The sequence below is a fragment of the Cynoglossus semilaevis genome, chromosome 20 (genome assembly GCF_000523025.1).
Source record: "Cynoglossus semilaevis isolate Cse_v1.0 chromosome 20, Cse_v1.0, whole genome shotgun sequence".
In the NCBI taxonomy this organism is placed as follows: domain Eukaryota; kingdom Metazoa; phylum Chordata; class Actinopteri; order Pleuronectiformes; family Cynoglossidae; genus Cynoglossus; species Cynoglossus semilaevis.
The window spans coordinates 1,489,880-1,512,943 of NC_024326.1; the positions used below are offsets into that span (position 1 = coordinate 1,489,880).

General features: G+C 40.7%; 1 protein-coding gene and 1 long non-coding RNA gene across 3 annotated transcripts in view; one reads left to right on the plus strand and one right to left on the minus strand.

Annotated features, from left to right (window-relative positions):
* The window catches only part of LOC103395912 (uncharacterized), a 96,202-nt gene that overhangs the window by 19,190 nt on the left and 53,948 nt on the right, over window positions 1–23,064 (plus strand). The gene's annotated exons all lie outside the window — the stretch shown is intronic.
* LOC103395911 (ephrin type-A receptor 3-like) overlaps window positions 12,732–23,064 on the minus strand; it is a 71,367-nt gene continuing 61,034 nt past the window's right edge. The window contains exons 15-19 of one of the 2 annotated variants that reach the window (XM_017042352.2): window positions 20,992–21,201; window positions 17,806–17,955; window positions 16,892–17,085; window positions 16,081–16,218; window positions 12,732–15,954 (exon numbers count right to left, since the gene is read on the minus strand). In XM_017042352.2, coding sequence (XP_016897841.1) covers window positions 15,855–15,954; window positions 16,081–16,218; window positions 16,892–17,085; window positions 17,806–17,955; window positions 20,992–21,201 — 792 coding nt within the window. In that variant the 3' untranslated portion in view covers window positions 12,732–15,854. Of the gene's footprint in view, window positions 15,955–16,080; window positions 16,222–16,891; window positions 17,086–17,805; window positions 17,956–20,991; window positions 21,202–23,064 lie in introns of both variants that reach the window. The other variant, XM_008333761.3, reaches the window with a different exon arrangement.

The following is a 23,064-nucleotide window of genomic DNA, read 5'->3' on the forward strand; positions in this document are numbered from 1 at the left end:
GCACAGTGTTGTGAGTTGATAGAAATTAAATAATACAAAAACAAGAACGAAAATGGAAATAAAGAAGTGTAAGCCAGCAGCTATTTACAAAGAAGGTGAAGAGAGACGGAGAGAGAGAGAGAGACAGAGAGAGAGTCTAGATTCATGTGCTGCAGGCTGTCGCTGCATTTGTTGCCTGAATTGTGTTGAAGAGCACGGAGCTGAGGTTCCATCTGCTCTGCTACGCTGGGCGAGACATTCTGGACAAAGTTTATCTATTGATTGATTGATTGACTTTATCTTTGCCCGATAGCTTGCAATCTGTGTAGTCCTTCTGCAGCCTAACAGAGTGCCAAATTTGTTATGCATTTACATTGTAACATCTTTAATCAATGGCCATGCTTCAGCAGTTAGCAGATGCTCATGCAGTTCCAGGAACATTTCTACATCTAGTGGTGAAGTCATTTGTGTTGGTTGAATTCTCCACTCCTACCATTTAGGTCAAACATGTGAGAAACATAAGGTATTCTTGATATCGTGAGCCATTGAAAATCACAGAAATAACACAAAATTAAAAATTACATTCCCGATTTGCTATATGAGTGCTTTTAAGACCTCACACTTGTAAAAATAGAATGAAAAAAAAAAAGTTATTGCAGCAAAATGCAACATTTGGCCGCCTACAGATGGCACAGTCCAGCCCACACTGACCACAACAGCTACAAGCACCACATTAGGATTCACAAATTGAAACTCATCTACAGTCGGCCACAGTCAGACTTGTATAATAAGGCAATGAAAATCCCAGGTGGAATCAATGGACGTGGACATTTCTCACTTTTGCCGTTTGATGCCTAAAATGCAGGCAGATGTAAACAGAAAGATGGGTTCATCACACAAAATATGACTGAGGGTAATTAAAATGCCATCATGTGTAGGGGCAGCTAATGTGTTCTGGTAGATTGACATATAATGGAGATGGTTTCTGAGGGCCCCTGGCTGTGCTCCAGAGAACAGAGAGGTTAAAGATGAGGCGCAACAACAGAATCAATTCTCTTATCCTTTAGCTCCTCTCCTACTCAGGGAAAGATTTACAGTTGGAGGTATGACAGCCCATAATAACGACGGCTATATTTTCACTCCGGCGCCCTGACAACAGCATCTGTGGCCAATCAAATCTAGCGCAGAGCCATCGTTATCTTTACTGTTTATGTGTAAAAATAAAAGGCTTGTCATCATAACGGCGATGATAGTCCAGTGAGTTGATCCACTCTGTCTGCTTCCGTGAAAGATAAGGAATTCTGAGGATGAGCAGATAAATGTTTGTGGGAATCGTGTAAGAAAAATAAAAATCCATAAAACAGCCCTGTGACAAATTGTTTTTCAGAGATTAATTTCCATTAGGAAATACAGTATGCTCTCAGAAGCTCACCTACTTCGCAAGGTGCCGAGAGGGAAGGACAAAGAGAAACGTGAGACTTTGAAAAAGACTAAAAAAGACACTGTATATGCTCAAAGAGCTCAATAAGAGGATGAGAAAATAAAGCAGGAGGCGAGGAGATGCAACACAAGTAAGAAAGTGACCAGAGAGTTACTTAAAGCCGAATAAAAGTGTGTATGAATCAATATATATGGATGGGAACAGGGACACTTTTAAATAAGGCTCTCACTCCTGCCCTCAGATCCTGTTTCACAAGGAAACTCAAACTCTGTGAATCAATAGGCGGCTCATCTCTCTGGCCTCAGCCCTGTAGAGCACATGGACACCGGCTCCTCTCCTCTCCTCTCCTCTTCAAACACACTTGTCCAGCCTGTCCAACAGATTGTGTTTTTTTCTCTCTCTCCACAGTCTCACTCCTACATCTGAAGTACCTCTGCTTGTTTATCCATTTCCACAAACAAAGAAGCCACCTCGCATATTTGTGCCATGGTTTTCACTTCCATTTGAAAAATGCACCAGTTGTGCCGCTCTTCATTGTAAATTGATACTGCATAATAGTATAACACGCACACACACACACACAGACACACACACACACACGGGGATCCAAAATAAACCCAAATTAAGACTCTTTTGTGCAACATTTGCAGTGTTGAACATCTGGTACTCTTTAATACTTTTCCTGGAAGAGCTGGTGATTTATTTCTTCAGGCCTGAAAACAGAACAATAGCTGAAGAAATACAATAAGTTAAAATGAGGGCATTTAATATTTAAACTTTTAAAATACTGGTGTGGTTTTTTTTGTGGGAGGTGGCCCTGGTGGGAGTTACATAGAGTTTCTTAGAGTTCATTTTTTATATATAGAGTCTATAGCTGGGGTGAAAAACACATTTTGGTTCATGGGCCACAGTAGAATCATAACATAATTACCTATAAGTAAGAATAAGTCCATGATTTTCCCCTTTGTTCTCCTGCAAATGAGCACAAGTATGTTAGAAAACATTATTTGATGAAATCTAATTTGAAAAAACAAAAATTTATCAAAATTGAAATGAATCAAATTTAATCAAGTGGGACAGATTAAACCCCCTAACGGACTGGTTTTGGCCCGCAGGCCATATACTTGGCACCTCTGGTCTAAAGGACCTCTGGTTTAAAATATCTGACCTTTCGACCTTTAGATTTGTCACTTACTGTTTGAAAATGTTCAAAGTTCTGTTCCTCCACATATACAATGTAGCTTTACAGCCAGCATTTGTTTACAGCAGTACGTTCCGTAAATATATGGTTATGTTGAAGCTAGTTGTCAGGAGAACACGTTCTATTTGGACACTTCATGTCCATCATCTGCCTAGAAAAGCACCATAATCATATCATGGAGCCGTACACTTCCTTATGCACTGATTTATGGTACATTTTGATGCATTGGTGTGACACACACACACACACACACATGCACACATTCAATTAATTCACTATCAGCTATTCTGAGTCATCTACAGCCCTGGGACATCTGTTATTGAGATGCAGAAGGACTGCCAATGGTTTGTCTAGACGCAGACTCTGCTCCACTGCTTCACAGCAGCCATTGGACGCTCTCTGTGTCAATAGACAGAGAATTAAAGCTTTGTTTGACCAGAGGGCTTTTGAATTTAGTCTGCCATTGTGTGTTCTCTCACAAACAGGTGTGTGTGCTCACTGGATCTGTAACATTTGCCAAAAACAACACATCCATTTTCTTGTGATTAGTAAAATTTTAATTAGACAAGACACAAGGAGTGGGGATCATAAATAAAGAGGCGTCTGTCCTGAAGTTCAGACGAATATCTTTGAGTGTCAGCGTGCTGGCGTCAGAATAACTCCCTGCTTAGACCCTGTTTGTTTTTCTCATTATGAGAAAAACAGCCCCGCTTCATAATTACGTGTGCCGTGATGACTGGTCTCTGCTGCGAAAATGTCACCAAAGTCCTCTCTCTGTGTCACATCTGTCTGCTTTCTGCTGCCCTCTCTAGAACCTCTGGGACCCACTTTGCCCTTTACTTGACAACGAACCCCAGGACTCAGACTAACAAATAGACACACATAAGAGCTGGGCTTGTGTACCGCTCCGAATGGTACAACAATGCTGTGGATAATGTCAATTGAGATGCTCTTGTGGATAAACAAAGTGGATGTCTATGTCAGTGCAGTGAAATGAGAAAGAGCATTTAGATTGTTAAAAATAAAAAGCACAATATGTTTGTAAAGGGTTGTGACAGAATATATATATCACTGTTCTAGGGTAAAACAACAAATATTTGTCTCCACATATGAAATTAAAATTTGAATATATGAAGTATTCAGACAGTAGCAGTGAAAAGGTATTCATACGGATACAGTGAAGTTTTACACTTCTCAGTTCTCATATTACAGTATGTTACATAAAAGCAGTAGCAGTAACACATCACCGACTAAACCCCAGGGTTTCGAAAGTTTGTTTGACTCCGTTGATCAAAGCTTGGCTCCTGGACAGCATGTTCTCAGAGTAATCTGGGTCTCCTCTTCTCCTTTTTCTTCCTCGTGGTTTCAAAATAGACGTCAAGAGAACAGCACCAAAGACAAGGCTGCAGTTAAAGGATACCTTCAGGCGAAGAATACTTTTAACCTGTGATCCTAACTGGGCAAGATAAATTACCACAGGCAGAGTTGTTAATCAGAAATGGCCATCAAAATGTCTGAGTCCCATGATGACATACTTAGGCTTTAAATGTTTGAAAACAAAACCATCTAAATGGATTATTTTTTCAGGTTTTTGCCTGGTAGTCTACGCACACTCCCACAGACAGCCAGGCAGAAAGACCTGAGCTGAGGTAATTCTTTTACAGGCCCAGAGTAAAGGCTGATAAAGAGACTGACAGGAGCAGTAAAGTTTTACCAGATCCTTTAGTGGTCCACGGTGACCCACTAACGTTGGAGCCCATCACAAACTGTCTTGACTGCTCTAATGGCAATTTGGCTGTGAATGAAAATGAAAGGAAAGGGAGGAAAAAACAGGCTTTTCAAAGATGATTTGTTTAAAAGACTCGAAAAAGACCGAAAATTGCTGAAGGCCACAGGAAATTGTAATTTCTGTTACACTGTCAGAACACTAAAGGAGAAAAAGAAACCACTCGAATCAACTTGAATACAATTTGATGCCATGTTAATTTGGTGTTGCGAATGATGAAAACATCATTCTAAAGTTGTTCTAAAGTTAACCTTTCAGTTAGTGTTTCTAAAGTTCTAAAGGAAATTGCAATTACTTACCGTAATGTGTACGTCTCCATATCCACACATTCCATCATCGACTTTTTTGTTGTGTGTGGGGTGAACTGTAGCCAGTCAGATTGCTGGGTGAGGATACATTTGGCTGATCCATCTCTGAATTATATTTGTAGACAAACAAAAAGAATCATGAACTGTATGAATGAGGTACAGATACGATCCATTTTTTACTACTCTATAGTTCACTGTTCCCTTGTTTCCTATTGGAGGCCTGTTTAAAATGTATAAGACATGTCAGAAAACTAGTTAAGGCAGGGACAAAAATCACTACTTACTTTATTATAATTTAGCTTTTCCACAGGATTTTGATTTTCAAGGAAATATCTGAAGGCCATCTCTATATTTTTGGGGACTTTGGGGAGTGTAGTGGTGATATTGTCGGGTGCTCACCTTATGTTTACAGTCATTAAGAGTGTTATAATGTGCATGTGCTTATTGAAATAATAAAAAACTAAAGAGTATGTTGTGCTGCTGTCGTGGCTGCAGCCTTGGTTACCACTTATGCTGCCAGAGCCTTTTGGCAGCACTGATTGCAGGCAGTGTGCTGGGGGTCAAATGTCTCCTCAAAGAGCCAACAAATGAGGAAGAAAGAACAACAAAAGAGCGAGCTTTGGAGTCTGTGAAGACTTTGTTTGAGACAATTAACCTTTCACCTCTCGGCAGTTATTAATTTCGCCAGCTTGTTTAATCAATGATATTGATTGCCATGGTTAGGTATTATTTATTAGTATTAATTAGTCTTGTCAAAGCCGTAATCCTCGTTTGTTCAGGAGAGGTTAGGGTTAAGATCAGAGCTGAATGATAATTAAGGCACAAAAGATAAAAGACCACAGCAGAGCTGCTGGGGGTGAGGATGAGGGAGACGACTGCTGCTGCTGCTGCTGCTGCTGCTGCTGCTGCTGTTGTCTCTGTGCAGGTAAACCAGTGTGGTTGAGTTTGGAATCTTAATGATGTCACCACCCACTGCAGTGTGTGCTATTGTTCACAACACGACGGATTCACTTAGTGCTTTTGCTGCCGTGTAGCTTCAGCGTTCAGTGTGTTTATGTACATGAATTAATGACACTTCGTTCAGGAACATCTGCTCAGAGTTGCTTAAAACGGTCCTAAATGAAATCGATCGTCACATTAGGTAGCTGTCCTGTTTCTGTAATCACAGAATAACAACAACATCACAGAATCAAAAAGTATGACACAATGGCATGTTGCAAAAAGCTAACGCTCGTACAATGCTAAGATCGTCATCTCTTTTTCTTTAGTTTTTCTGATATTTGTTTGTTTAATTATAATCTTAAATAATAATTGCCAAAATAATTTCTGTAATTTATTTATATTTTATTTAATTTGCTAAGTTTTAGGATTCCTGTTGATTAATCAAAGTGAATTAGCATCACGTTACACATTCACGCACACACATTTATACACTTCTGTCTGCGTCACGCAAACACTAGCTCCAGGTGTGCGGATCAGGACCTGCTCTAAACATCCATCATACTTTATCATGCATCACACATTACGGCTTGACAACAAACAGAGAGCGACGGACAGAGGGAGGGAAACTCTGAGACAGCTGTAGGGAGAGGCAGAGTAATAAACAGCAAAGGAGTGAGAGAGGGAGGGATGAAAGGAGTGTAAGAAAAAAGAAAACCAGAGAGAGAGAGAGAGAAGCATCAACCTTTTCTAATCAATATCCATTTCCCAGGGCTGTCATGTTGTTGCTGGAGTGGCTGCTGCATTACCAAACAAAGAGCGTCTGATCCTAAATAAAATATCACCTTCATTCCAAACCATCACATTCATCTTCATTTAACAAACGCTCAGCTTTTGGCAATACCTTTTATGCAGCCTCTTTGCCATAGTCAGAATGAATATGTCAGGATGACAGTGCTTGGCACCTGCGAACGGCCACAATTCTCCACACAAAGGAAACTCTCTGTTGGTTTTAATTGTTGCACTGCACAACTGAGACCGTGGAAGCCCTGCAGCTAAACTGTGACATGCAATTGAATTTACAGCTTATGAATCATGATATATATATTCTTTTGTTGATAGCTTGAGGAGAAATGAACCCAACCCACGTCAGACACACAGTGTTGGTATGCTTTCAAAGAAAGCAACTAAATACAGTCATTCTACGTAAATGCACACGTGTTGCATGTTAAAGTATTATGCTGTAGTAATGCATTGCTAAGAATTAATCAGAACCATAAAGAGCAGTTCTAGTAAAAGTGAGGCTAAGAAAGAGGAAAGCTGTAGGATTCCCCACCGGCCAGTAGGAGATGCAACCGTATGGGTTTCATCAGGGAGGGAGTGATTTGGTGAGATCTGTTTGGATTTGTCATCCATGTGATGAAATCAAAAGCATGTTGGCAAAAAATGGCAATAAAATATCTGATTCACTATATATGGAAAATGAACAATCCTTGTCATTTTTACTACAGTTTCTACAGTGGTAGTTTACTTTATTGTCTGTCAAAATAGAGGCGTCAGTAGACAGGAAGCTGTCGTTTCCTGTGCCTTCTAATCTGCAGACCTCTGTGCCAAACAAAGCAATAGGCTGGTAATAGGAGGTTTGTACATGCACCAGTGCATGTATCTCTGTACTGATTCACATTTATTAACAAGTCCCGACTGACAGCTGACCTTATCAACTGAAAGCAGGACCATATTTTCACCACACAAGGTTGAGAAATGATTTTCTCACTCTCGCTCTTCCTCCTTTAAACCTCAATTGACTGATAGGGTTTGTCAAAAAATAAAAAAACAAGGTTCAATGCTAGTATTTCTGATTTCTGTCTCTCCGCCAAAAGACAGTTGAAGTAAGACCTATCCATAGGTTGAACCTTGGTCATGACTATGTCCCTGAGTGCCTTGTGTTTTTAGTAAAATGAGTGACTACACCTGTCAAGGATTGCACACGTTTATTTCAACTCCACGCCAGCAGCAGGTGCTATTGCGTTGTATTGTCTTAAGATTTCAGTTTGACCTTTGAGATTAGGGAAAAGACAAAAGACTCTGACCTCCAGACAAGTGCAGAAGATTCTAAAAACAGTAAGTGTGCATTTTTAGAAGAGATGATGAAAACAACTTTGGGAAAGCAATGATGTCATTACAGTATTTCAGTCAATATTAAGCTGGAGTTCCATCAAAGTTTCAGGTTTTTTTTGAGTGGAGTGATATTATAAACAGAACACACTGAAACTGAATAGCACTGTGTGGTTCTGCCAGATGTTGGCTGTGATGTACAGTACAGTCTGCCAACTGGCAGAGAGACTGAACTGTGAGTGTCCTCTGTTTATAGTAATAGATTTGATGAAGGCCAACAAAAAAAGAAAAGAAAATATTTCACTTTGGATAATGTTGGCTTTTTACTATTTCATTTTGTGGACATAATCAGACAAACGAGGTTGGACACAAAGAAAAAGAAGATGATGACATTTGGTGGTAAGAGCCCTTTTGGAGTCGTGTCATTAGTCTGTTGTTGCCCCTCCCTCCCCCCTCCGTCCTCCTCCCTGATGACATGCTGCGCTCTGATCTGTGGGGCTGTGACAGCAGCGTGATCCTCTGAAGTTGCATCTCCACTTCAAACACTGGGGCAAATAGCCCACTGCAGGATGACAGTACACACTGGAATTACATGGCCTCACACACACAACTGCATTTGACAGTATTTGTGTTTTTAACTTTCCTCATTGGTCTCTCTGGGATGATGTCACGTCCTCCAGCAGCTGCTAACAGTCTACTCCAGCCTTTAACCCTGCCTGGGGCCAGCATCTTACAGTGGAGGACTAACGATCTCCGTAGCTTCAATGCTACTCTTCAGCTTTATCCATCTATCACTCTCCGGCTCCTCACCAGCTCTACATCTATTCTTCAATCACTCCTCTGCCTCTCCTCTTTTATTTGAATCCCTGTGTCTAATCACCTTGCTCTACAGTGCAGCGTTCTCGGTTGTCAGCGGGCCCATAATCGTGAGCACAGCTGTGCATCTGCAGTCGAACACATCTCTGTAAAGCCAGTGTCCATTAACGTCGTGTTTACTGTCTGTGTATAATTAAGAAGCACAGACACGTGTCCTAGTAAAAGACTGGGACATAAAGTGAAGTGAATAGGCACGGTCAGCCTCACATTATTCTCTGTTCTATTTCCTACTGCTGCCTAGGAGCCTAAAAGCCTTCATAAATTACACCCTTATTTGGGTCAAACCTCTGTTAGTAAGCACGTGGCTGATGTAGGGCCGCAGACTTTAGCTCCGTAGCGGCGGTTTACTTCGTATGTCGGCACAAAAACCAACCACACACACACAGACTCACACAAACAAGCTCGGAATTACACCCACAAACTTTTTGTGTGTCATTTTTCAGAACCCTGGTTTGGTGGTTTTACAAAAAATACCAAACATTAGGGACGTTTAAAAATGTCATGTAAAAGTTATACAGATACAGAAATACAGATGTAATAAATGTGTTAAGTTGTGAGTGTGTGGATATAATAAAAAAAGTAGGTTTACATGATGAAGTTAATTAGGTTTAAATAATAATTAGTAATAAATGTTGTGGTTATAAAGTTGATGAGTCATAAACCAGTATAAACTGTAGTCAATCAATAGTTTCTTGTCCACAGAAACAGCGACCCATTGAGAAGACACAGTATCCTGTCTCTGAAGTACTGTAATAGTAAAGTTGGTCTTTTGATAGTGGCGTGTGTTTGTTTTTACACCCCACACTGTCAGTGTTTATGAGCCCTCGTTTGTTTCAACAGTGTAAGTGCCAGTTGCAGCTAGAATAACACCACAATGTGGACGACTCTCTCGTTACAGTGTCACTCTGTGTCGTTTCAAGTCGTTCCAAACCACCGCTAAAATGTTCCGTGCTTTCAGTTCAGAACTCTGGAAAAACACTTCGATCGATATGGTTTATATTTTTAATTCTCATGTGACAGTGTGAGTGCCAGGCAATTCTCTACTGAGGCGTTTTATCCTGGACAGAATAGAAGCTTTCTCTCACTTCATGATGTGATGATGGCCTTACACTTATTTGGTAAAGATTTTTGAAAATGATTATTAATTTGATAATACTTCAAAATTGTGTACTCTTTGTTGTATTGTATATTTTTTCAATAAGACATTGTTAGGAAATGCTTTATATCTATTGTATTGTATTGCATTTGATCTTATCATATTATATTGTCCTTATTTACTTTACCTTACATTATTATATATTGTTGTATATTATATGGTGTTTTGTTATATTTTATATAATATAATATAAAGTATAACAAAATACCCAAACACCAATATTATATTTGTTGTTATACAGTATTTCCCAAATCGAGAACACATTTGGGTTATGGCCGCCACACATAAGGGTTTCCAAACAGATTTCAGAGACAAATAGAACAAGTCCTTTGTCTTCTGGATAATAAAGGTGTTGTTTGCATCTTTTATAGAATAGAGAAAAGGCTCCGGCTCAGGCCAGTCTCCATGACTCACTGGGGCTGTGGAAAGCTTTACAGCCTGTGTCTGTTTGTATAATATACCCAGCAGCAGATGTGGTCTTGTGTTCTCTCTAAATTTAGATTTTCATCATCTCTCCTCCAACAATAGCACAATTTAAGAAGTTAGACTCTGGTTAGAGTTGAGTCATTCGATAGCAGTTGGGCCCACCACGTCTGCCAGGCATTGAAGTGTGATTTTCACATCTGTAAGGGATTATGTGGTCAATATCATCTTCGTCTAGCCAAACTCATTCAAACCTTTCTTTTTTCTTTTCTATTTGTTTTACTCTCATCCTTTTCTCTTCATAGTCCATCTGCCTCTGCTGTACTGTACTGATTCTACAGTAGAGTGGGACTCAAATTTATTTGACAAATTTCACAAAGAATTACATCATCACATAGTTTGACTGTTTTGACTGAACCACTATCATTGTTGCACCCACACGTGATTCATCTGTTGTTATTCTTATCATCTCAGTTTTTCTCTTTTCTACTGTCTTTTCCCCCAAAACACTCAGTCTCTCTTCTCTGATTCACAGACGCTCAGACTCTGACGTCGTTCCCACAGACAGGGAATCGTCTCATTCCTGTGGCTGATCAGAGCAAGCATGATGGGAGCGAGGCATGTAATGTGATTTATATAGCCGGGCTCACTTTTCAAATTCAATCAGGAACTTTGATTACTGATGAAAATTTGAGACAGGAAATCGTGTTGATAGCAAACTAAAACCTCCTGAGACAGGAGAGGGCAAGTACGCGGTGTGTGAGTGTGTTTGCAGTGTAGATTAGGGACACTCGGCCTTCCTGAACTCGGCCATATTTGATTACAGAGGACATGCATTGTAACGAAGGGAAACGAAAGCAGGAACAAGACTAAAATTTAAAACCGACCCTGACAAAAATCTTAGTCCGGTTTCAGATTTCATTGTCTATTTCATAATCATGCCACTCACAGGTTTACATACCAGCTTCAGATGTTCCTGTCACAGTCCGCAGTGAGGTAACAGTGCCACATTTTTGTTCTTGTTATTAGTGACCCCCCCTGCAGAGGTCACACTGGCATTGGTGTTTTTTAATGTCCACTGTTACACATGAGCGGACACTCAAGCCCACGGCTGAGAGCATGACAGTGGGGCCGCATTACCATTCCCACAGGAGTGTAAATGTGTGTGTGTGTGTCGTAGAGAGAGCAGATTGGAAGAACGGACAGAGAGGCAGAGAAACAGATTAAGAGAATGCTTGTGCATGTATGTGATACAAACATGACAGGCTCATCAGTCACCAATGGCCTTTTAAAGTGCTCTCCACAGGGACACCTGACCTTTTCACATGATGCCAATACCAGCTGCATGATGAATCAATTGCCTAAGCCCCCGGCTCTTGGTCGCCCCCCATGTTATCCAGAGTAAATAAGTGAGATGACATTCTCCCTGTTGTGTGACGCCTGGAGACAAAGGCCTGAAGTTATGGATTGGCCTTTTATAGTGAAGGAAGGCCCTGAAGGGTGACAGCAGTGGGCCACAAACAGGCTGCGGACCTCCAAAAGGGGGCTGCATGTGGAGAAAACTTTTTGAAAAATGGATTTAAGAAAGGATGGGTGGATTGATGAGAATTTTGTCTGTGGAGAAGGGAGTAATGTTGTATCCAAGGTCAGGGGAATAACTGCAGTGTCCATCTGCAGAGGGTGGATAAAAAAGAAATGAATGTACACAAAGCCAGGAGAAAGATTAAGAGGCGAGGAGTGAAAGGAAATACTGTAGATACAGAGGAGATAGAGAGTGTGCAAAACAGACAGAGGAAGTGAGTGATTGGGGAATATGTAGCTTAATATGATGGACTAAATGAGGTGTAATGGCTGGAACATGGAGTGACAGCAAATGGGACAGTGCATTAAGGGGTTAACCAAGGCCAGGAGTCAATGACCTCCTCTTCCCCTGAGGCAGAATTATCTGTTGGTAAAACACACACACATAATAAAGGAGCCTCATCATATTTTTTCATTGAGGAATGTCATGATAGGAATTGTACCAATACTGTCAACGTGAAATGGATATGGTGATAAATGTAAGTAGCTTGTCAATTTTTTAAATTTAAATCCATTATCCTTAATGTTATATAAAGCAGCTAAAATATTACAATATTGTGAAATTGAGATCTGTGTAGAAAAGGAAAATTTAGTGCGTGTTAACATAATGAAAGAATAAATTCAGTAATGTTCTGTTCGACTGTATTCTGATTGGCCACCAGATTCAGGTTTATACGACCATCTGTTGACTTGGCAGGGATTTTACAGAGCCATGCAGTGAAAACTAAAGCCTGGCAATTACTGGGGTCTTTAAACATAATTAGCAATAGTTTTTGCACAATAAGTTGATAGCATAAAAAATTATGATTATAATAAAAACAAACAAAATGGTTTCAGTGTCATGTTTAGTGTCAGGCAGCCTAACACTGCTGGACAACAGGTACGTGTGTGTAAATAGAAAGACACTGCAACCGTCAGGTGAGAAATTAGAAATATTAGCATGTTTATTACAGCAACATGAAAGACATCAGAATGCCTACACCCTTTTACAACAAGCAAAGCAGAGGGAACAACTAAGCACTGCCACGGTGGCCAAACAGAGAGAGGGGGGGAAGGAGGTGGTTAGAGCGGAACAGAGAGCTGAGAGGGTGAACAGAAAAACAAAAAAAACCTCAAAAACTGAAGTTAGAGTTGTGGAAAATGGCTTCATTTTAGTGATCAGACAAAGTTAAAGCCAAAGATTTGAACGTTAAGGTCAATATGAGATTCATTAGCTATACCAACATGTCAGGAAGCTGTCTGTCATGAAACATTGTGACCTTGTCACACTGTTTCCATGTTGTTCTTTTTCAGACCTTATACGACCTTACACTTTCCACATTAAAACAACCATACAACAAATTTTATTATGTAAACCAATCACATCTAAATCAATGGCTGTAATACAGACTTTGAACAATGTGTCACTTTCTCCATTGTCTTGATGGTTGGATTTGAAAAGAAATTAATATTTTCGTCTTAATGTCTCTTAGGAGATTTTACAAAACCAGGGTGTTGATGTTATGTCATCATAAGAACACAGATAAATACTACCTCCACATACATTTTACTGTTGATAGGCCTCAGTAAGGCAAAAAAGAACAAATAATAAGGCAGCTAAAAGGTCAGCGGTCAGGGGTCGTCCGCTAAAATGAAGTCATAGGGTTAGCGTGAGTAGAATGAACCCTTTGGGTTTTAGACTGTTCCTGTAATTTGTCTGTTGGAAAATCTGTTGTGGTTTTGTTGGCTTTGTTATTAATTTATCACCTTTGACTTAATGTAACTATTTAATTCTTCTTCCACTTCACAAATGGAATTCTAGTGGAATTCCATAGCTTTCAAAAAGCATAAAAACATGGGCAAACATGATTGTACATCCCATTTATTGTATGTAGTTGTTGTTTTTTTTTTTTTTTGGTAGCATTTTTATCATCATTTCCATTTCCAAGCTTCTCAAATGTATCCCTGGCAGGTGCATGGGTAGGTACATTCTACTCATTCTAGTGCTATGATATATAAACTGCAGTCCTTGTCACCTGTCAATCAAAGCCGGAGCTTTGTGCCATGCTACATTCCTTAGTCCAGACCAACAAGTTCTTTTCTACATCCCGTCGGGCCACTGTTGAATGATTTACCTCACAATAAAAGTCCACCGTAGTCATCGTCATCATTGTTGTCATTACAAACATTCTAACATCGTAAATCAACGCTGTACATATTTTACACTATGATACAATTGTATATACTGCACTTAAAAGTCTCTGTTGGTCCTGTGGAGTACCACGTCGGCTGAAACTCACTTTGGGTTTACACACAACGCAGGTTCAGTGCAGCAATGCAGCTCACGCAGATGTGTTCCCATCCTGTCCAAGTTTTGCTGTTTAACTTCTTACATGATTTAAGGAAGCGGCAGAGAAATAAATCTGTTTTCAACTAGGGCTGTCACTTCTTACATGTATCACACAAAATGCTAAAGATTAGCAGTTTGTTTGTAGCGTTTCATGTGTTCCAGGACATTTATTTAACTACTGTACTGTGGATGATGTGGTGTACCGTTAAGAATTCAAGTTGCATTGGACTTGTACTGATAATTTGTGTCTTTGTGGTCTAAAGTTGAGCTGCATGAGTGAACAATAAAGACAGACTTTGACTACGAGTTAAAGCCCTATTTGAAAACAACACTTTCTCAAATTAGTCGTGTCCTACTTTACAGTAGGTCAAAGCTTATCTTCCATATGTGCAGTTTTTTTTAAAATGTGATCTTTACCTTTACTTTGTGGCACAGATTTTCCATTATACATTCAAAAATGTGTTTCATTAAAATTGGCCGTGTAGAATAGTTTCTCTGTCAGGCAAAACAAATTTAAAAAATAACAATGGTAAATGTATGTTGTCCCTGTACATGGCACAAAACTAGGAAAAAGAAGTTCCACCTTCCTGACAGTGTCAACTCCATCATGACCTTTGCATCACCTCTCGCTTTCCACAAAACACTATAAATTATTTAATGCGCACACTCAAACACACACATTCACACACACACATTCACACCCCTGATTCATGAGAAGGCAAAACCATCATCATCATCATCATAATACTGTGTTTGCTAAGCAGACAGTGCCATGTGGATTGGAAGTGACAGTTGTGGAAGAGTAAAAATATCTGTGGCGTCTCCACCTCGGGTTGTTTCAGCTGTGACTTTGCACTGAGTTACATCATAGGTGCGAGCAGCCAAGCAAACATGCTCCTGCTCTGGTCGGAAGTGTTTGTGTGAGAGCAGTCGCCAGGGAAGCCCTTTACCTGGTCAAATATTCTACATGAACAAATCACACCTCTGTCTACACCAACTAGCAAGAATCTACACCCGTCTGAGTCTCTGAAGGTCCAGTTTTTTTTTTCTCTCTCTCTCCGCCCTCACACATTCACATCATTCTCAACAGTTAGCTTGTACGTTGGCTTTCTACATACGGAGAGCAAACAATGGAAGGAGCCATAAATGTACCGCAGTTATAAGTCTTATTAGGTTTGAGTGATCTCACCACCAATACAAACATTAGGTCCATCTCTACAGGCGTGGAATACACAACCCATATAAACATATATCTACACATATACATATCTTCTGACCCTTTTTAACTCTTTATAGTCAAAACAAAAAGACGGTAAAAACCAACTGTACACCTCACAGACAGTGATGATAATTATATTCTAATTTTTTTTTCAGTTAAAAATCTTTTTTTCTGTTCTCTGTTCTTCCTGTCGAGCTGATATGAAGTGAAATGATTTAGGAGTTTTGAATAGTCACGCGTCCCCCGCCACCCCCGCTGCTCCACAACAGAGTGTTTCTGGGACTATTGAGTGCTAAAGCTGGTCGTGCCCATCGAGGAGAGAAGGGTTAGAGAAACTGCGAGGAGATGAAGGAGGCAAGCGTCAATTTTGTCCCCCAGAGTGTGCCTTAAAAGCAATGGAGGTCCGAGCAGAGAGTATCCATCAGGAGTCCATTTTGAGGGGGTTAGAGTCTTCACAGGTGCATCTATTTAAGCTGTGTCTCACTGTTTAACAGGACGCTGTTATACTTGGACATGTGTCCCCTGGGTCTGCAAACTCTGCGTGCTGGATAAAATCTTCTTCTGGTGTCCAGCCAGAGTTACACCCATCTTAGCCAGTTCACTACAAGGAAGAAAATTACAAACAATGAAATATATGATCTTTGATTTAAAAGCATTTACTCTGCATTCACAGCACCCCCTGCAGGAGAGGCTTCATTTAATAAAAAAGAAGTTCTAATGTCTGTACCTGACACTAATGTAGAGTATGGAGTCCAAGCTCACATATCCTGCACTGGAAAAATTCTCCTTATATTGGCCCATCTTGATGGCCTCCAACCACTCATCCACTGTGGTCACACTGAACTCTGGTGTGGACAGGTCCTCCCTGCTGGAGTACAAAACACAAGGGTTTGGAACACAGTATAACAAACATGATCAAAAATGAATTTTAGAAATAAAAAGATCTGGGGTTGTAACAACTTTTTTTCCGCTAGCATCAACGGCAACATGACGGATTCAGAACTAGCATATGGACCAAAGTAAAGAGAACAGGAACTTTGAAACCTATCCATTTGTGTGAAAGTATGATTAATGACGTTGCCCCCTTTCTCTTCCACTTGCTTCCTTTTATTATAAATTGTTATAAATGATCTCTGTGTTCATTCATTTTCATGCTCAAACCTAATTACCAGCGCACAAACAAAGGACTAATTGCATCTACATTAACATACAGGGCTGTGTGTGGGGTTCATTTAAACCCAACCCGTAGACCATAACCACTATACATCATATGTTTGTGCCTATGTAGCCTGTCAGTGTAGGGGTTTATAGATTGAGTAGCCTAATATCTATGGTTTGTCATTAGTCTTTAGCTCCATGTTTTTCATAAATATAATAAATATTGCTCATATCACATCAGTTAGGTGTGTAAAACTTACTAAAATTGCAGACTTTTTTGTGTATGATATAGTGGATGAACTCCTTCACAACCTGTTTCCAGACTACATGTGTAAAAGTGTTAAATCCACATTTTGACTTTACGGCTCTCTCCAACTGACCATAGTGAGCTGTTGGCCAGCTCTCTCAGGCTGGCTGGGTTTCTAATAAGCTTGTCCAGGATTGTGACAATCTGTCCAAACTTTGGCCTGTCACTCCTTCCCTTCTCCCAGCAGTCCAACATGAGCTGGTGTAGCACCACAGGACAGTCCATGGGAGCAGGAAGACGGTAGCCTTCATCTATTGCTTTGATCACCTACAGGGGCAAATGAAAGACACTGGTTGTAGGTAAACAGAGTCAAATTATTATTTTTTATAAAAAATCTTTGATACTTTATTCAAGGAACAAATATGACTCCTGAATGGTTTATTATTAAAGAACCTAAAAAAGAAATAAATGGTGCAGTGCTACTGTTGGCCACTAGTGGCTCCGGCTGAAAAGCCCTGGTTTTAATAAAAATCCTGAAAAGTTCTTCTTTTATGGAATATTAAGTCAAGACATTCTTATTATTATGAATCAATATTTCTTACATTTGCACAATTCAAACAAATGCATTCTAACTTTGAAATTACTATAATTACTTTACAATTAGTTTTACTAATTAAAGCAATATTTCCTCAACAGTACTGCACTTCACATTCATCGACTGCTCCCACAGTTTCATGTTATGCTAACCCTAAATTAAGTTATTCTGGCCAGATCTAGGTATTAAAAAGTCATTTTTTGATTGTCTGATTGTGTGCTATATTATTGCATCATTTCATTTTCATCGAGGCCAATTGGTTAATTGACCTGCAATTTAATGTTGATCAGGCACATTCCCACTTCTGTAAACCGTGTGTTAGCTGAGGCTGGAATGGACCAAAAGTCTTTGACCAACTGCATTAAAGCAGTGAGAGTGAAACGGCAGCTAAACATAGAGACATGGAGGTTGAAGTCTACATTGAGACATAAGGCACTGTGCTTCTGACTCACATCCTGGTTTGACATCTCCCAGTAGGGTCTCTCTCCATAGGATATCACCTCCCACATGACGATTCCGTAGCTCCACACGTCGCTGGCCGAGGTGAACTTCCTGTAGGCTATAGCTTCTGGAGCCGTCCATCTGATGGGGATCTTTCCTCCCTGTGAATGTTGACATCACAGTCAGCACATTCTTGGTGTTACAGCAGCGTGTGTATGTATGTCGCTCTCAACCGGACGTTATTTATTTCCCGTCCAGATAGTGTAAATATTTGAAGGCTGTTTTATTGGTACGTGTCGGGCTAAGTGTTGCATTAAACCAAGGGTAGAACTGACAAAGCAGATTGTAAGACGGCGCTTGCCAAGAAGTCTGTCGCCATTAAAATCAGAGCTGTGAGTTAATGCACCAGCTTGACAACAAGGTGACTCTCGCCTCCATCTTTTACTGTTGCGTCTGACTGACTTTTGTCATTTACATCTTTTGTATGTTTTGAATGCCGCTTCCCTTCCTTTGTGGTGCGAGCGCAGACGACTAGGCCTTCATAAATACTGGCTGTTTGGACGTAGCGGGCGGTGAGATAACTCCTCTCTCTCTCTATCTTCTCTGCAAACAGATTGTTCCTCTACAGAGCTCGGCTCTGTTTTTAACATGCAGCAGCTGCCTCTGCACCAACTTCCTTTCCCCCATCTCTGTTTGGTCAAAGTCAAATAAAAGACAAAGCTGCCAAGTCACTCAGCGGTGTACTTTTGTTTCCGAAGCCCCCTCTTCACCCCAACACCATCTATATTTTTTCACCAAACTGCTCTCTCTGGATCCTTACAGCGTCTCCCCCCTGTTCTCTCTCTCCCAGCCTCCCTCGATCTCAGTCTTATTTGATATCCACTCCGCTCTCCCCGCTTCTTCATCGTCTCCTCCCCGGCCTCTCCTTCTCCCTCCCCCTTCCTTCCATGCCTGCAGCTCTCCATCTCGGTCTCTTGACATCAGTCCTGAGTGTGTGTGCGATTGCAATAGAGCAGTCAGCGGCGGATCCACTCCTCCCAGGGCAATGCTAATGCCATATTAAAAATAACATCCCCAACACTTCCTATGAATATGAATAATGCCATGTCCTCGTGGGCATTTTAGATGAGTTACTCCGCAGTGGTAGAAGTCACTGACGTTTGAGTTTTCTTCTTTTCTTTGAGCTCTGTGAGAGGAGGGTAATGTTATCAAAGGCTCCTCAGACTTGAACATAGGCAAAAAGTATTTTCATATACCTTCAGCAGTTCATTACCGAAACACTCCCCACTAACAAGAAGCTCACACATCTCATATCCATGGAAATGCAATTAAAAATAATGTAAAGAATGTAAAGCTAGCTTTAATGGATACCCTACATGCATATTGTGTGTTTTTCCTTTTTAAATTAACGGACTAACCATAAACTGCATGATTGGTTTTTATTCTTGTATCTATTTACAAATTCTTCCCTGTACGAGAGTAGAAATAAAAACCAACATCATAAACTGTCACCCAAGTGAGTGCCATGACAAATTAGCATTCAGGCTTGTTTGTCAGTTGCAGTGACCCTGATTAACCTGTGGTCATAGTTCATCCTGACCTGTTAGCTGCAGTGATGTCTGGAATTTTCAACCAAATTTAAAACCTTAATAGTTGTGTCTAAACTTCAGAGCACAGATTAGATGAACTGTGCAGTGATTTTGTAATAAACCCAGCCACAGAATTATACAGTCTTTTTAAAGGCCCACAGGAAAATACAGTGATGTGCAGGAACAATTCTGGGTGAAAAGTCTAACTTTTAAAGTCTGTCTTTTTGCAGACTGCCTTGCCCTTAAGTTAAAATATTTGGGGACGGTGTCTGGCAGAACAGTTACTTTATGGACTCAAATTTTAATTTGAAGAGTGTGGGTGTTATGTCTGTAACTTTATGGGTAATAAATCACAGATAGAGTTTTCTCGCCACACTCTCAGGACAGCGTCACCTCAGCCTGTCCTGCTGTGATCAATCAATCGCTCAGATGTGATGGACTTGCTTTTTTATATCGAGTTGTGACAAGTCAATGAACTCATTTTGGTGCAAACTGCTATGCTACTGATCACATGACAGCAGGTGTGTGTCAGTTTAGCAATTGTTCAAAATTAATGTGTTGATGTGAGAAAATGGCATGAGTGTCTTGAGGTCCGTCTTACCCTGGTGGTGTAGGCGGCTTCAGGGTCGTCCTCCAGAACCCGACTCAGGCCAAAGTCCGACACCTTACACACAAGGTTGCTGTTGACCAGGATGTTGCGAGCTGCCAGATCCCTGTGAACGTAGCTCATGTCTGACAGATACTTCATCCCTGAGGCGATGCCACGCAGCATGCCCACCAGCTGGATCACGGTGAACTGGCCGTCGTGTTTCTGAGAATAGAAATAGAGAGAAAAAAAACAGAACGGGAAATTAATTTGACCTGCAAATTGCAATAATTTGTACCGTTGGAAAAGGTAATGAAAACACAAAACACTTTGTTAAACCATCACAGCAGGTTAGCAGGTCACTGGTTTGAACACTAATGTGGTATTACAGGAGCATTGACCAAGGAGTTGGTCTTCTGAGGATTTTTACATCATCATCGTCAGCTCAGATTGGCTGGAAAATAATTCCATTTACTCAAAGTAAATAAACTAGCAACATTTCGTAAATGTGATTCTTTTTAAAGCTGCTGCACAACACAGCTAAACAGTTTGTACATACGCGAAGAAAAGCATCCAGAGATCCATTTTCCATGTACTCTGTGACGATCATCAGTGGTTTACCTGCACAGATGGAAGGAAAAATTTGAAAGTTTAATTTGAAAAAAAAAAAAAAAACCTCACACATCAAAACAATCCAAACTCACATCTGGTGACCACGCCCTCCAGCCTGATGATGTTGGGATGATCGAACTGTCCCATGATGGAGGCCTCGGACAGGAAGTCCCGCCTCTGTTTGTCAGAATAACCCGCCTTCAGACTCTTGATGGCCACGTAGATCTCCCTCTTCCCGTGGACACGCAGTCGGCCGCTGCACACCTCCCCAAACTCTCCTACACGCACGCAGCGAACAGCAGCGTCAGCGCCAAGTAAACATGTGTGTGTGGGTTTGAGTTTTCATGTGTGTGTCTGCCAGGCTTTGTTGATGTGAGAAAATGGCATGAGTGTCTTGAGGTCCGTCTTACCCTGGTGGTGTAGGCGGCTTCAGGGTCGTCCTCCAGAACCCGACTCAGGCCAAAGTCCGACACCTTACACACAAGGTTGCTGTTGACCAGGATGTTGCGAGCTGCCAGATCCCTGTGAACGTAGCTCATGTCTGACAGATACTTCATCCCTGAGGCGATGCCACGCAGCATGCCCACCAGCTGGATCACGGTGAACTGGCCGTCGTGTTTCTGTAAAAGGAGAGAGATGAATTCATACGCAGCGCACAGTGTGAACTGCTGACAAAGGTCTTGAGGAGGGGTGGCGCTGTGATTTGTGTTGAGTTCTTTAGCAATCTCAGCAAGAAGAAGTATTCAAGCCAACCTCTGTACGGAAGTCAGCAAACTAAAGATGAGTTTTCTCTGTAAAAGATCAATTGAAAATGACAAAATAAGCCACCTTCAGAGGATTGGATGTGACACTACAAAGAAAACTTTCTACCCTTACATGGACCACAGGCTCAAACAGAGCTTACTGGATTTCAGATTCGAATGTTCTTTGGCACAGAGAAGAGTCTGTTGATCGATGGTGGTCCAGTTCACCTTCTTCTGCCAATCGTTTCTGCTCTGGGCCAACAGTCCCACGTTATCAGTCACCTTCTCTCTTTTACATCATCTCTGTCTTCCCTCTCTGTTCTCTCCATCCTTCTGTATCTCCCTGCTTCATCTCTGTCTCTGACAGGAAAACTCATCAAACTCATCAAACTCAAAACACATCATTTTGATACAGTCTCCATCTATCTGTTCTTCATCTTTCTACATCTGTGCACATCCTGCGCTCCTCTCTCTCTATCCTTCTTTCGCCGTCTCCCCCTTCAGTCTCAGCAGCTGTGGAGTAAGTTAATTAGCCGGTGGTTTTGTGAGATGCTGATTGATTGGACTGTCTAACAAACCTAGAGACTTCCTCTATCAATCTGCCCACCACAGTGCCTTGCCAGGAAAGAGAATGAAGTAAGGTTGGGCAGGGCAGGGAAAGACAGAAGAGACAAATGCAGGACACGGAGGTCAGACAGGAAGATGGAGACGAATGAAAGGAGCGAAAGGGAGAATGTTCACTGAGATTATTTTAGCAGACAACTCCAGTTTCTCCCTCAAAACTAAACCAAAAAGAGTTTCAACTTCAACTGTTTGAAAATTAAAGACATATGGATGACATGAGACGGGATGAGCTGTAAAAGCCATAAAAGTGATTTGGTAATTGCGCTGAGCCACTGTGGATGCCCTTTGACCTCATTACAATACACTATTCCTAATACACACCATACAAATATCCCGAATGTAGAGAGGCTGCATGTGCGAGTGCACGCTTTTGCCATTTATTATTTGTCAAATTTTGTCCTGCTTCAGCGTCGCTGATGGGATTGGTGTCTATTTAACGACAGGGCCTATCATCACAGGCTTAATGGCTTTATCACTGCAGCGATTTTACTGGCTGACAAGCAAGTCTGAATATGAATCAGGGAGACTTTCAGTGTCAGGCACTCAAGGGCAGGAGTCGTGCATTCATTCATGTGCAAAAAAAAAACTCTATTCATTTTGAGTAGGGCTGAGACGTAAGTACGTATTATGTGTACGTAGTTATTCATAACTCATACTCGCTTCGTTATTATGTCCTTGTTGTGCCGCATTGAATGAGGAGTCTTCTGCGTGCATGTAATTGACATTTAAAAAATGTTTTTGTCACATATAGGAAAATACATTTACAGTAATTATGCATGCCTGCAGGTCTGTGCATAGGTCGTATGAAGGACTGATTATAAACGTGTGCTCATGTTACCATGGAAAAGTAATTGTTAAGAGATTAAAACGTAAAGCCATTGAATTATGTTATTATGAATATACTTAAAAATTCAAGCTGGAATTTGTAGTAACAATCAACAGAATAACACCGTGTCTGTGGATTTGCTTAGTATTTTAAATCATTTTTTTCGTGTAACGTAAAGCCATTGAATTATGTTATTATGAATATACTTAAAAATTCAAGCTGGAATTTTTTTTATTGTCTCGACTCTTAGATGTATAATTTTATGTTAGAGTTAAATTAGAGTTGAGTTT